At 31.3% G+C, this 16162-nt stretch overlaps 2 protein-coding genes across 2 annotated transcripts; both read right to left on the bottom strand.

The window, feature by feature from the left end:
• Positions 1 to 3100: 3100 nt before the first annotated feature.
• LOC105646499 (uncharacterized) lies at positions 3101 to 5004 on the bottom strand. The gene is made up of 2 exons (XM_012232355.4): positions 4546 to 5004; positions 3101 to 3727 (listed from the first exon to the last, which is right to left on the bottom strand). Exon 2 carries the CDS (start codon positions 3681 to 3683, stop codon positions 3264 to 3266), a length of 420 nt encoding a protein of 139 aa, XP_012087745.1. The 5' UTR covers positions 3684 to 3727; positions 4546 to 5004; the 3' UTR covers positions 3101 to 3263.
• A 4738-nt stretch (positions 5005 to 9742) lies between these two features.
• Positions 9743 to 14891, bottom strand: LOC105646501 (TATA box-binding protein associated factor RNA polymerase I subunit C). Its single transcript, XM_012232356.4, has 2 exons — positions 14525 to 14891; positions 9743 to 12724 (listed from the first exon to the last, which is right to left on the bottom strand). The coding sequence occupies exon 2, from the start codon at positions 12656 to 12658 to the stop codon at positions 9944 to 9946; it is 2715 nt and encodes a 904-aa protein (XP_012087746.1). The 5' UTR covers positions 12659 to 12724; positions 14525 to 14891; the 3' UTR covers positions 9743 to 9943.
• Positions 14892 to 16162: the final 1271 nt, after the last annotated feature.

Genomic DNA, 16162 nt, shown 5'->3' on the forward strand with positions numbered 1-16162 from the left:
ATATCTTTATAAGGAAAGAATTGGTATATATATAAATATTGTGCCAGAAATTTTGAAAATCCCAGCCCTGGAAAGCATGCTTCTCAAAGGAGACATCTGCGTAGTTATAGCCGTAACTGTTATTGCTGCACTTGCTTTAATTAGCAATACTATGTTCATGCTAATTAAAGATAGATGGAATGAATTTTCACCTCTTTAACATATATATATATATATATATATATATCACAAGTTTGCTAAATTGCCAACAAAATTTGATTTAGTGGCTAAAGCTGAATTCACAATTTCTTATATTGTAAAATAAATTATTTATTTAATAATAGTACGACAATATTTACTGAACTTAGCAAAGCATTGTCGGCTCCAAGCCCGTGTAAAGAAAAATGGTTGGCAACTGGATTAAAATAATCAATCCACGATAATCATTTGAATATTTATGAATTAAAAATTAATTTATCGAATTATTTATTAGATTAATGGCATAAATAAAAATGGAAAAGAAACGACCACACTAAAAATCAATTCATTTAAATTTGATTTGATAAATTCTACCCAAAAAAAAAAAAATGATTTGACAAAAATTTAGTGGACCACATGCTAGATGGAGTGGAAATATATAAAAGAGTTGAAAGCATAAATTCGTTTCTTGATTAATAATAATACATATGTTCCTTAAACTCTTTTGTGTCCGTACTAATGAGATTTCTTTTTTTCTTTTTCCTTTTCTTTTTCAGAAGAAAAGGTTATTTTAGCATATAAGGTGGCAGAAAGTGCTCTTTAATATAATTAATTAACAAATAATAATTAATATTCTATTTATGTTTTCCTAAAGAAAGATTCTTTTGATAAGTTATATAAACTTTTTGGTCCGTCTAATTATATATTCGTCGAATGCTCTCGGGAGTCAAAATTCCAGATTTAATGAATTGTTTTATACCAATTATGGCAAAGGCTATTTATTCCAAAAAGATTTCTATAATTATAATATATGTGAGTAAACATATAAATTTAATAAAAAAATATTGATATAATTTTATATTAAAAAAAAAAACATGATAAGAAGCGGTAAGCGACTTCAATCTTAATAAAGGTAAAAATATAAATTTGACACTCGTAAATCACAATGGAAGGATATAAAAAATTTTTATATCTTACAATCTGATGGGATTACACCTCTCGATGATAATAAAAAAAAATTATAATTTATAAAAATATATTGTACTATGGTTTTTAATTAATATAATTTGCTTCCTAATTGATGTATTTTTAATTATTTTTATTTAATTTCATTGAATGCCTATAAGTATTTTATTACATTCTTTTTAAATATTACAAAAGTATATAAGTTTGTTTAGAGAAAAGATCTAGTTAATATGTAATTTTCTTTCTTAACTACTACTTGTTTTGATGTACTATTTTCATTATCATAATTGGAAGTGTAGAAATAATTTTTATTTGTTTTTATATTACAAATTTTATGAAATAATATTTTGAAAGTAAAGTAATATGTGACTACTCGTATTAAAATAAAATCTTCATAATATTATTGATTTTTTTTCATGTAATGATAGTTATTAATTATTACATAGCAATTATACATTAATTTTATTAAAAAACAATAAATATATCAACAAGTATACTTTAATTTTATTAAAAAATAATAAATGTATCAACCGTCGTCAATCTTTAATTATCAAAGTTTAAATATATTAAATTATTAATGAGTTGAACAAGTTGTCAATCTTTACAAAACAATGATAGTTACAAAATACTCCATCAATCAATCAAAACATCATTTTTTAAAAAAAATAAGGATAGAAAGAGAAAAGAAAAGAAGATGCTTGGTAGGAATAACTTTTGAATGACAACGATGTTATGTTATTGTCCACACATTCAGACAGTACACATACATTTATAAGAGACTGCCAAAATGGACAAAAGCAAAGGAACCATAACACTTCTCTAACTCTCTAGCAACTAAATCTTCTCCAAACCCAACTAAGCTACTCCTGCCCATTTACTATTCTTCCCATTGCCAAGTATTTTTATTCTATTTTGAATTCGTTAGAGGGACCAATAGGTTGAGATAACGCTACGAACTATGTGACTTGATTATTCTATTGATTTATTAAATTGATAAAAATAACTGTGATCGGAAGATTTGAACTCGAAACACTTTTCACTTCTTACATAAATGAAAAAGATTAATCAGATCACCACCTGATTAATAAACACTTTTATTCTATTTAATCATTAAGAAATAAATTTCAAATGTAATTCCTTTAATTTAGGCATTTATAATTATTATGCACATTATAATTTCAAGATCAACCAAATACTCTCTAAAAGAATATAGAAGACAAAAAAAAAAAAAAAAAAAAATCTCACTAAGAAGAGGATCTTCTAGTGTTTCTGTGCTCTTTTTTGGTTGTTATTTTCTCTGTGATTCTTTTTTATCTTTGGCCCTTAAGTGATAAATGGGTTGGGCTTCCTTTTATAGGTGAAGACAGCCCTTAAATCCAATAATAAAAAAAAAAAAAAAAGAAAAAGAAAAAACTATAGTGGGATATAAGGATGGTTGCCCAATAAATAAGCTTAAAGGACTCAATTAACTGATATTTGATAATATCATTTAAATTTGAAATTAAATTTTTAGTATTTTATTTAATACTGTTTATCTATATAAAATATATGGTTTTTTTTTAAATTTATATCATTACTAAAATAATGATAAAAAACAACCTTAAAATAATGTCTCAAAGTCACAAATATTTCACATTCAAACAGAATCCATATATATGGTGAAATCAATGTTGAAATTCCCATATACATGAATATGTTGATTTAGCCCCTATTCAATATGCTCATGCAACTAGTTGAGTAAGGCTTAAGGTCATATGAATGATTTTCCAGGAAAATAAGAAGCTAAGATTTTCCAGGAAAATAAGAAGCTAAGGTTAAATTACTCATCCAATGCCAGCAAACATATGAATGCAGAAAGCGTAATTCTCCTGAAAAGAGGATTTTGTTATGCTTAAAGGGCTCTCATTTTGCTAAACTCAGGGCCATAACTAAATGCAAATAGCACAAGACTGGAGGATTATATGAATCAAGAAATTGAATCAGCAATTACAAAAACAAGCAGCAAATAACAAAATAAATACCTAAAACTTAAATGTAAGACTATAAGCTCTGTAAGCATAATATGGATTTATCCCATGGAGAAAGATAGTATGCAACCATTTGAACAACAAAATTGAACATTACATGCACTCAACAACAGCTTCAGCAGCTCTTCTAGGCTTGTTTTTGCGCCGGCTCCCATTTTGTTGGAATCTACCACTCACTGCTGAATTATCAGTACTCAATTTTGTTCTAACATCATTTTCCTCTTTGACAGAATCTGCATTTTCACTGGTATGTCCAGGCCTCTTCCTTTTCTGTCCATTTTCAGTAGCAGCAAGACTTTTCGCATCTTTATTAGAGATTGAATCATTCACATCCTTGTCATCTTCTTTGATCTCTGCAGCTTCTTCCTCTCCTTCTTCAGTATCATCCTTCAATGGCTTTGTTGGCCTTCCTCTTCTTTTATAAGCTGGAACTTGGTCATCTTCACCGATACTAGGATCTTCATGTGAAGCAATAACAGTCTGCTTCTTCCCTTTCCCTCTACCTCTACCCATATTGTAAAGTTGAATGAAACGAAATCTTAAACAACTAAAGATTCCTGCAAATATGACCAAAGAGAGGCCTAAATCAACAATGTGTTTAGACTCAATTTCTTTTTTTGTTTAAATAGGTTCCAACTGGGGTTGGAGCTGACTCACAATCCCACAATCTTATATATGACTCCAGTAATTCTGAGCAAAGTCTTATTTGATTTAGACTCGCAATTTTTAAATCAACAATCAACATAAAATGAATAAGAAAGATCGCAAGCTCACAAAACCAGAATATACAGCATTTTTCCACAGACTGAATTACTTCTAGTCCCATTTCGTTATCTTTTAAAGACACAACTGAACCATTTCAAAAAGCTCTATTTTCGGTTGATTGAAGATTTTGTATCTTAATAACCCAATCAAAACTGATTTTTTTTTTTTTTTTTTGAATTTCCACCTTTCTGCTCCCTGGAAAATCAATTTCGAAGCTGCACTCAGAATCTTTCTTGAAAATGGCAAAACTATAATATATTTTTAGAAAGATGTGTGGAGAAATATCAAGACAACAATGAATCCATGGTAGCTTCAGTTTATATAATACCAAGGGACAAAATTGAAATTAATAATTGCAGCTTTGGTTATACAAAACAAAGAAAAAAGAGCCCAAATCTCCAATCCTATTTGGAGAAAATGAAAGGCTTTTTCTGTTTTCATTTCTCATATGCTAAACAGAAAGAAACACAAGATTCAAATATAATAAATTATTTCACTAATATATTTTACCAACCAAACAAAAGATTAAACCAACACATTAAGGAGCATATGCATTTCCACCAAATGTTATATTACATAGGGAAATAAAGAAATAAGAAACGAAGCTGACCTTAAAAAGTATGTCCATTAATTTGCATCTTTGTTGACCCAAAACTCAATCAAGGAAATATATAAAAACCCCAAGAAACAAATGGGTTTTCGTTTCTATCAGTGGTTTGCAAAAGAAATCAGCAAAAAGAAACAAAGGGGGTGAAAAAATGATCTAAATGGCAATTCAAATATAAGCCAGATCGAAAACGATGTGATTCAAGAGAAATGGCAGCAGAAAGATTGAAACTTTGAAGAGTTTAATCAAGTTTATGAGCTTTAGATGAAATGGAGGCTGAGAGAACTGAAAACAACTGCACAGGAGAAGTTATGGGGAACAAAATGGTGAAGAAGCATATAAATATAATTAATTAATTCCTTCCTTCTTTTACGGGTTGAACTTGAATACAAAGAATATGTGTAAAATATAATTAATTAATGCTACAAATCAGAGGATGGCGCATTTTATTTGAAGGATAACCTAGTTGTAGAATAGGCATTTTAATCTTATTGATAAGATTTTTATTGTTGGTGCAAATCTACAAAGGATGCATTTCTTCTTTCGAAATATTTAATCTTGGCTAACAATTTATTTTTTATCATTTAAAAAATTAAAAATATATTTCATGACACCTTTAATCATTTAAATTATGAAATTGAATGGTTGAATTAAATCGAAACTAAAATAATTAAAATAATTGAATCCTCAAATTGAATTAGGCTGAATTTGATTGGTTTTAGTTTTTTGAAATATAAATATAACTTAGATATTTTTAATTTTCGAATTGTAATAAGACCATGCGATTGATATTGATGCTTTCAAATTGAATTAAAAAATCAAATTACACAAAAAAGAAACAAAATTAAAAGTATAAAAAACTATAGAAATTGACTTAAATTCGATTGAATGTAATTTATTATTATTATTATTATTATTATTTAGAAATAATTACGGTATAGTTTTAAGTCATTAGTAATAACCAGATTGGGAATTGTTCTAAATTGTACTAAATTGAAGAACCAAATACAAAACCAATTAAATAAATATGTGTTTTAAGAATATTATATAAAATTATAATAGAGATTTTTCAACCCCGGAACTGCAAATTGATCACCGTGCACTGCCCTGTCTCCGACTGCTATTCAAATATCACCTTCCACTGCTTTGAGCAATACAAAATACATGAAGGAAGATCATGACCGTCGATCAACTTCAAGAAGGCCTGATTCCATTTTGTTGTTCTCATGCCCTGTGATTTCAGAGTGAGTGCAAGTATCCTTTTCAATGGGAGAAGAAGGAATTTCAAGATCATATTATACATTTTTCAGTAGTTAAATGGAAAAGAAAAAGAAAATGAAAAAGTAAGTATCAAATGCTATCAAATAGAGAATGTACTGGCCAATAGAGCTGTCAAGAATATCGCTTATGAGCTGTTTGATGTTCGATTCAATAAAATCATTCCAAATTGTTCGACAAGTGAGCTATTAAGCTCCTTTAATAAAAAGTTAAACTCGAGTTCAATTTATTAGCTCGCAACAAGTCAACTTTATCGAGCTGAACCATACTCATAAATTAGTTTATCAGCTAAGATTAGTTAAGTCAATATCAAAATGACGAATTCGAATTTCAGCTTGAATTTATCAATTATCCAGTCGAGCTGCAATTTAAAGCCTCTTTGGTTTAGTGGTTTTAGACAGCTGATAGCGGATGAACAATAAGTATTTGGTAAAACTATAATCAGTTGTTGTTGTTAATATGTTAGATGACCAATAAAGGTATATTTTTAAATAAATTAACCTTTACTTATAAAATATTTCTAATCTATTTCTAATGAATTAAAAAATAAAAAAATTAAAAATTAATTAAACTAAGTATCTTAATTAATAAAATCTATGTGCATATTGATAAAACTATGTATCTTAATATTATTGTCAATGGGCAAAGAAATATAATAACGTTAGAAGAAAAAAAAAAAGGGACGTTAGAAGATTAAAAGAAAATATGACAGAGGAGATACGCTGTGTTCTTAGAGATATTTTAATCTATCTTAATAGCAGTTCGTAAAAAGCTCCATAAATCCAGCTGATGAAACTAGCAACCGATTGAGAGTTCTATTGGTTATCAGCTGCTGATTATAATCCTATCCAAACATTTTCAATGTAGCTGTTGAGCCTAGAATCCTTTCCAAACACTTAAAGTAGCTGTTAGGCCCTAAAACAAACGCCCTCTTAGTTATTTTCAAATGAATTTTAGCTTTGGCTTCTTAGGGTCATTGCCCTGTTGAAAGACCAAAGCCTCCTCACTCATGGAAAATAGTTTGTAATTTGGAAAATATTTGAAAAAATAGTTTTTAAGTGGAGAATAGAAAATGTATTCAAATTACAATTATTATCTATATTTTCACTTTATATTTTCTATACGATTTGTTGTTTATATTATCAAATTCGAATTTCATAGAAATGAAAATAGATTTTATTTATTTATTCGATTTTTAAATTGACATAACAACGAATGAACATAAAAAATCAATAATTTTACTAAGCCAATCAGGAGTAATCTGATTAGTCTTCTCGTTAATATCATTACTTGCTAATAAAGAACTTATCCTCGGTTCAATTATATTCATGCACAAAATCTATAACTTGATTAACATAAAGTTCACTTCAATCAAGAATTTGCAAAAAATAAAATGCAAACAACCCATAGAAGGCATATGTTCCTAAGTAACAAATTAACAACTATAACAAAAATGCATATTAATTCACAAAATTTTCTCAAATTAGGAGGTAGCAATTGTGGTGATTTGGCGTACAGTAAACCAAACATAACTGAAATGCGTGCAAATTATTTCAAGATCAAACCAATGACCGTATTAGTTGAAAGAATTCAGAAGACATAATTGGAATAAAGAAGTCCTCAAATGTTGCAGAAAGAATTCAGACAAGTAATTACAGCTCAAGATCAAAAAGGAAATTGGTAGATCAGGACAAGAGAGCAAGCTAGCAAATATTTTTAGTCACTTGCAAAAGTCCCAACTCAAAATCCTACAAAATTAGTTTTTTCTTTTGGAACAGCAAAAGTCTTTTTTATTATTGTTAATGTCAGAAAAAACTTAAACAATCTCCAAAAATTAGACCCGAGCCAATAGGTCCCCAATACATCCAAACCTAAATGGACAGAATTAAGGGCAAAAAAAGTGCAAGCAAAGTGTAACCAAAGTCACTATAAAGCAGGGGAAATTCTGGAGACAAGAACAAAATGCTATAATTGCAACAAAGTCTCCCTTGATTCAACAAATACAGCTCCAAGATATTACTCCAAAACAGGCAATGATATATAATTTCCACCTGCAAAAATTCTACACAGTCAAGATACAAACACAAACGACATGCATTACGTCTTGCAACAGATATCACGGCATAACTACACAATCCTGCTGACGATTATGAAAGTAATGTGCTAATCTGTTGGGTGCATTTTCCTGAAAGCATTTGACTCTACTAAGCAAACCAATTTAAGCTGACGCATCACTTAATTGTAACAACCAATCAGTGCTGTAACTGAGAAAATCATGAATTGAGAAACATGTTGGGTAGTTCTTTACCTTCAATGTGACTAGAAGTTGTATTAATAGCTGCAAGCCATTTTTCTCTTTCACCATTTATGCATTCACTAGCATTCTCCTATTATGATCCTCGGTCAATTTTGCCTCATGGGCCCTGCCTTCAGCCTCAGCCATGGCCTTAATTCCTATTGTTTCCCGCTCTATTTCAGCTTTCTCTTTCTCAGTTTGACGTTATTGAGCTCGGATCTGCTCCTCAGTTGCCTGTCTTGCTTGTTCGTATATTAGAGTCGTCTTGCATCTTAACTAATTCAGCATTATGCCGCCTCTGAGCTTCATGATCTGTCTGAAAGAAATGATGATGATGATAAGACAATGAAATATAAGTTACCATGGCAAAATATATCTACATACCAATATACGTTCTTCCAAGAATAAATATATCGAAATTAAAATAAGGATCAACTACCAAATTGTTTGTGTGGTGTCTACTGAGTTTTGCCCAAGCACCTTCTTTTAAAAAACAATTAACAGGTGTCCTGACATAACCGTGAAGCCAGTTGCTTCAACAGGCTGAGAAATATAAGCATCCTCTTGAAACCAAACATGCACCACTTATCAACAATAAAAAGAAATCAACAAAATCCAAGACACAAGAAAAGCCTCCAAATTGAACACAGATCATAAGGTGGCACCAACTCTTGTATAGCTTCCATCACATCAGCAGCAAGAAGTTCCTTAAAACAAGGAGCACAAATTCAAACTGCATATCAGCAACAGCCCAAGAATAAACCTTACCCAGATAAATTATCAATATCCGTAAGACTCCTCATACCAAATGAAATTAAAATTGCAGCAAAGCAGAGAGTAAACCAAATTAGGAAGCCAGATAGAGACACAAGTACCACAAACACACATCCGGGCATCATGAAAGCATTTAAGGGTAATCATCACCAGAGCCAAAAAGAAAATTTCCACACAATAAAATCAGTCCTACAAAACTAGTTAACGACATTCTTTTTAAAACACAGAGTATTTCCTGGCTTAGTTTCAGCTTCTCCAACAAAGTTAGATGCTCATGACATCTAAAGAGAGGTATACAGACAATTATCATTAATATGATCACTAAAAATAGTTTACTAATCAGGTACTTCACAGAAACCCAAATAATTAACCTCAATTTCCTTTTATACCTACAATTTTAGACTTTTCAAAACACAAGAAGCTTATACAACAACTAGGTAAATAGTAATTGACAAAGTGATGTTTGAATTCGAAAATCAAGAACTAACCCAAATTGCTCCAACAGTCATAAAACTACTTACAAAATAAACATTCTTAGTAGCACCAACCATTATTAGTACTAAAAACCCAAAAATCAAACCCTCGGAAGCACAACTACTTTATTGTAATTGAAATAAAACCAATACCAGAACCAGCTTCAATCCAATAGGGGATTAGCAGTAGCATACCTCTTTTATTAAATAGATAAAAATTAGCTTACTTTCCCACAATGTATATTCTAACATAAATGCATAAAGCTCACAACATCTACTATTGGGTGCATTGTATGTGTCTCTGGAATTCTTTAGGTAAATATGCAAGAGAAAGAAAACGTAATTTTACATATGCAGGAAAATTTGAGTAAACAGACAATTCAAAAGAAAGAAAAGGCAAAAATTTTACTACAAATTCCTACTGATATTATCACGTCGTATATACAATTTTAGTTTAGGTACCATCTAACATTTTCTATTTTAATTTTAGTATTTGAAAAGAACATGAACACAAAATTGTAGTGGGGCCCTTAACTAAAGCCGAATCCAGGCAAGTATTCAGGAAAGAGACAAAAAAAATTCAATTGTGTTGTTTTTGTAATCGACTGCGAAATTCTTGAAACGGTTTGAATTCTTCTTGCCACTTTGAGAAACGCCTCTTCAACAAATTATAAGCTTTCAGTTCTTGCGAGCTAAAATCCACAACAGCAGCATCAAAATTCAAGTGAATGGGGCACAGTTCATCAAAAAGTTCTTGCCCAACAGTTTCCACCTTATTGCTGTGAATGGACTGTTTCGAAATCATGAAAGCAAATTTGTCATTCTTATGAACACGGCTACTCTCTGTATGGCATTGCATGGCAACAGGACAATGTAAAAAGAAAGACTTTGGTTTTTCAGAATCAACCCAGATGTCATCTCTAGCATTAGCAAGGGAGACAACATCCTCACCAAGAGGCTCAACAGTAGAATCTGGCATGGCCATTTCTCTGGCCACTTGCATTACTTCATTACATCGAATACTCAGTTCTCCCTCCGGTGAAAATGCATCTTCATCCTGTGAATTTGGAAAGCCATTACGTATCTCATGAAGTGTGGTCAAAACTGCAAGAGGAAGAACTGGACCAACAAGTGCATCACTTCGTGGCACTACATATGACCATCTATTGCTGCGGCTTGAAGACTTCCTTAAGAAAAATGGAGGCAACTGGGGTAGGTCCGGAACAACTAAAAATTCCAAAGCAACCTTTTTCTGATCCAAGAGTACTTCAAGAAATTCAGAATAGCTAGAAAAGGCAAGTTGTAAGAGCTCCATTGGCAAGCTTGCCCATATGCTCCTTAAAGCAACCTCATGTATGCTTGTTGGCAAGTTGATGTCGTTAAAAACAACACTAATGGCAGGGGATGTTCTAAATTGACTGAATCCACAAATCTTCAACTTCTCACATATTATTTCATGAAATTCTAAACTAAAAATTTCTCTCTGTTGAGTATTCTCCCTACGCTTTTTCATGTTTAAATCCAACACTTGAGAAAGATTACCATTGATATATGCAGAGAGATAATCCAGCTTCAAATACTTAAATCTTTTAGTAAATTTGTATTCCTCATCATCCAAGGAGTAAAGCAATTTATCTTCCAAACACAGTAATGGATCTGTATGAGCTGCTTCTAATTTTCTAACCAAGTCCCATGATGCAACATATCTCTGAGACTCAAACTTCCCTGAGGACATCAATCTAATCAAAGTAAATCCACCAAATTCATCTGACTCGAAAAGCAACGAAGAGAGATCATTGCTTAAGATGCCGAAGCCCAAAACACTGTCTTTCTTCTGATTTTCATCAATCCATTCAGGAAGAGCATCTTTTAGAAATTCTTCTCTTACAAGACAACTTCCACATCGACACTTGTTACCTGACAACAAGAGATCAGAAGGGAGCTCCCATGCATAAAAAGATTTGGAAATTTTTGAAATTTCTGAAGCAATCAATCCTTTGACAGCAGGTAGAGGTGGTCCATAGCAAAAGAGACTAAATTCAGAATTCCAAAATGACCCCAATATAATGCCAAATCCTGCTGTGGTTGCCCATTCATGCACACTATTTCTTGAGTTTGCCCTTAATTCAGACAATCTGAACACATCAACGTAACATGGCTTATCAAGACAATGTTTCCATTGTAATACTGGCATCAAAGGCTCGCGCACATCACAAAGAACTAACATGTTGGTAGAAGCCAAGACATAATGAAAATGATCAGTAATTGCCTTGCTAAAAGCTAGGAACCGTTCATTTTCAATGGATGCATACACACCAAACATATCAATATTTGCTAAACAAGTCACTTTAAACTCATCATACCTCCAATCAACCAAAAAGACAGCATCTGAACATGCAACAATCAAAATCCTAGGATGCCAACTGAACTGACATCCCAACCATTTACGATTCTTAGAATTACTGTAATCATCCCAAGAAAATTTCAACCTAGTTCCTCTAAAATATCCATTAGAACTATTAGAATTCAGATCAAACAAAAACAATGCTCCGTTCTCCAACAGAACCACACTCTCCTCTAGCAAATGTGGACTCCAACAAGCATCCACAACAGAGCAACTCTTGAAAATCTTGTATCCAATATAACCCAAAGCAGGCCTTCCATTGATTTCACCAATTTTGACGTTGAACCAATGCACAGAAGACATGGTATAAACTAACAAATACCCAACAATATTAGAAGAAGTGTTACCTTCAACGTAGTTGGAATCTGCAAGTGGGTTCACCAAAATTCCCACTATCCTCTGGTTCAAGCACTTATTGGCAGTAAAAACACCATCTTTTGAATCACCGGTGGCATGCAAACTCCTTCCTTTAACAGAAACTAGTAAAAATCCAACTTGGTCATGGTTGCTCCCAATGGAAAAGAAGATAATAATAGCATTGTCATTTGGGATTCTTAGGAATTGCAAGCGATTGTGGCCTAGCAAAGACGAGGCATTGTCATGCATTTCGGGGCCAAAGAGGGAGGCTATGGAGGAAGAAACAGAAACAGGAACAGGGGAGTCAAGTATTGTTGAAGTGGAGAGGAATCTAGATAGAGATTGTCGTGGAGGAGGATTAAGAAGAGAAGGAAAGAGAGTTGGAGCATTGAAGAGTTCAGTCAGGGCATCAGGATTCGGATTGAAGAAAAGCGGACCCAAAATGGCCTTTGAGGAGGGACTGGAGAGGAGGAGAGGTGCATTGAAGACACAGCCAACTGGGAAGAGGGACTTCCATTCCTCTGAGAAGTCCATTTTCTAATTTTATATTACCATGAAATTATTAGTTGTTGTATGAGACAGCTCTTCACTTCCCGAAACCTGTCCACGGAGGAGAAAACCCATTAAGCTCCAACAACATGAAATGGCTAGGAAAAAAAGAAAAAAAAAAAAAAGCAATCAATAATTAGACCCTCAACTACTAATAATCATAATAAGGCCCCAAATATATTCAAAGGCATAATTCGATATAAATAGGAAAAGGTAATGCAGCAAAATACATCTTCCAAAATTAACCAATGAAACTATCATACTAACTTCAGGTTACCTTTAAAATTTTTATTTTTCAATTAATTAAATTCACAATTAGTAGGGGCATGATCTCTCCTCAATCAAAAAAAACTGAAAATCCATTAACCATTCCCTCCTAACCAATTTCAAGTCTTTTGCTTTCAAAGAACATAAACAATATGGTCCAAAACCTACTAATTAATATGCAAAGAAAAGTGGAATACATAGAGATGGGCATGACTATATTTAAAGCCATTAAAATGATTTGGAATCAGTTGGAAATCTTGAACAAACAATCTACAAACAAAATTGATCAAAAGGGCAAAAAAGGTACAATTTTTCAGGGATTTGATTTGAGCCTCTCCAAAATGGGATCGACGCTCTGCGATCGTCAGAGATAGTAGTGATCCCAGCGGCCAGTGGCTTAAAGCCAGTAGTTGGGCAAAGCTCTAGTGTTAATACAAGTGAAGGAAGAGTGTCAAAATCTATGTTCGATCAACTAGCGAAATTGAAAAGTTACCATAGGGATGTGTACCTTTTTTCTATTTTTATTTTTATTGTTTGAATCCCTGCCATTATTCTTAAATAACTTAGAAAGACATAAAATAATTTAGTTAGAGAAATGTTTCACTCTGAATATATATAAATAGATAGAGAAGAGGAATTGCTTAATCAATGTTTCGTTGTAAATGAATATTATTATTTGTTGAATTTGTATTTGGGTCTTAGATTTTAAGGTAGGGGTAAGCTAATTCTTAATTTCTTAATTTTGTAATTGAGATTGTAATAATCAATTGTTATCTTTTAATTGACTAGTTTTTTATGACACACGTTACATGTTGACTATACTCATCCTTTGTGCTCGTTTACAATCAAGTTCGTAGGCCTTTACAATGCTTACAATTTAATAAATCCATAAATCATTATTATGGATATCTAATTCAATAACTAACTCAGTTCTATTAATTCAATTCCGTTAAGTTTCCGTCAATCTAAAACATTATCTTTACATTTTCCTTTTATCAAACTAAGATCAAGTATTAAACAACAAACTACGACCTAGCAATTTGTATTTCCATTAAAGGGCTATAACCTTACTCTTATGCTTATTTCAAACCATTGATCACTTCTAGCTATTATTAAAGATGATTACTTCAGTTAATCAGCTAACAACATTTTTCTAGGATTATCTTAACTCTTGTTTTATCGATTTTTGTGATTTTTGGCTTTGAGGCCTATTTGTCTAATTGCATCGATCAATATTTCAAGAATTGAATGGCATCTAATTGCAAAATTAATTATTTATTCATGACCTACACATCAGACGGAGCATTCTGCCTACTGCAATAATTTCCGGTCATCGGATCCGCGCCGTCTACGGTTGCCGGAGGGTAGGTGGTTACCGAATTCCTCAAGATTCAAATATTAGTCGTGGTTTTTCATGTAGAACTCAATTCCCAAATCAATCCACCATCCAACGCCTAATTTATCAAAATCCCAATTTTATTCAAATTGAAACCTAAATTCTACACCCCCTTCAACCTTCATTCAATGACCAAATCAATCAAGAATAAGTTAATCAAAAGCATCGAGATTCGTTTTTCCACCAACCTGAGTAAAGGGAATTGCCGGAAATGCTTGAGCTCGCCGGAAAGTCGAGAAAGAGAGAACTGTGGACTGAGGTAGCGGCGTCGCAGGAGAGAGCCTTGTTTCGCGTGGAGCAGGCTTCGATCGTTGAAGGGATAGCCGGATTCAAGGTCGCCGTCGATCGGAGCGTCGACCGCCGCCTTGGCCTCGATAACCGATGGCCGAAACACTGATTGGGGAGGGGAGGGGAGGGGAGGGAAAGGAGATCGCCGGTGCTGCGATCGGGAGAGGAGTTTTGGGCTTCTTTGCCCTTTTTGGTTGTTTCTGGTTGGGCTCAATTCACTGGTTCGGTTCGGTTTAATTCAAATGGAAACTTCTAAATTTTAAGGGTTTCAATGGTTTATGCTTGGTTCAATCGGCTGGTTAGCTGTTTGGTTTTGCTTGTTTTATTATTCTTATAAAATTCTATTTTTTACAATAAAATGATATTATTAAATTCAAATTTTAGAATTTAATAGGAAAAACTTTTTAAATTTTAAAATTGGGCTATTTAAGCTATATATATATATTGGTTTTCTTATGACGTGTGTTGCAAGTTAGACTTTATCCATTATTCGTACTTGTTTATTTTTTTATGTTATCGCTCATTTTTACTTGTTATTTATACTCGTTTTCATTTTTTGAATATTAAATATTGAGTATAATTTTTGTCTTATAACATGTAGATTTTTATAATGTTAAGACAAAATTTCATATAGAATTAAAGTGAATATAATGATTAATCAATGAAACCAGTGTGTAAATACACACATATTTCACTTTAATTTATATTGTCATTTATCTAAAATCAATTATAACTGTATATGTATAATAAAATAATATTACCTAATAAATGTGTTTCAATATATATAGATAATAATAAGTATTTTATATACTTTTAAAATTGAAAATTTTCAACTTTTTGTCATCGTATATACACATATGTTCATTTTTTAAAAAAAGAATTAAAAGTGAAAATTTAAAAAATTCGAAAGTCTTAATTGTATGCATTATATTTAAACTTTTATTTTTTAGAAAATATATCCAATCAAATTATACAAATAAAAAAAGAAAATATTATAAAAAAATTTTTTTTTTTTAGCTCTCTCCTAAATAAAATATTTTAAATTATAATAAAAATATAATCAAATATTTAAAAATAACAAAAAATTTCAAATGTCTTGTGATCATACAAATTTATTAAAAAATAAATTGAAAAATGATAAAACTTAAAAATTTAAAATGTTTAATTATCTATATTTTTATTTAAAAAATAATTTCAACAAATTATATCCAATTAACTATCAAAATATAAGTTTCTAATTGATTTTTAAAATATTCAAATTTCATTAAGAGCGCTATAAAAATCACATTAATTCCCATATTTCCAAACTTATATATAGTACATATTTTTAGTTTTTTAGTTTGGTTTTGTTATATCATTATTGAGTTTTAGTGAATTTTTTATTGTGAAATTATTTAATTGAGATATTGGTTTGATTGTGTGTATTATTTATTTAGTTTGAGTTTTAATTTTTTTATTTTATTTTAACATTGTTTGCATATTCAAGTTCGGATACGGGTTTCAATTGAGTTCGGTTTCAAAAGGATTAAATGAATTAA

This window comes from Jatropha curcas, chromosome 2 (assembly GCF_041381405.1).
Source record: "Jatropha curcas cultivar XTBG-Jc1 chromosome 2, XTBG_Jcur_1.0, whole genome shotgun sequence".
Classification (NCBI taxonomy): domain Eukaryota; kingdom Viridiplantae; phylum Streptophyta; class Magnoliopsida; order Malpighiales; family Euphorbiaceae; genus Jatropha; species Jatropha curcas.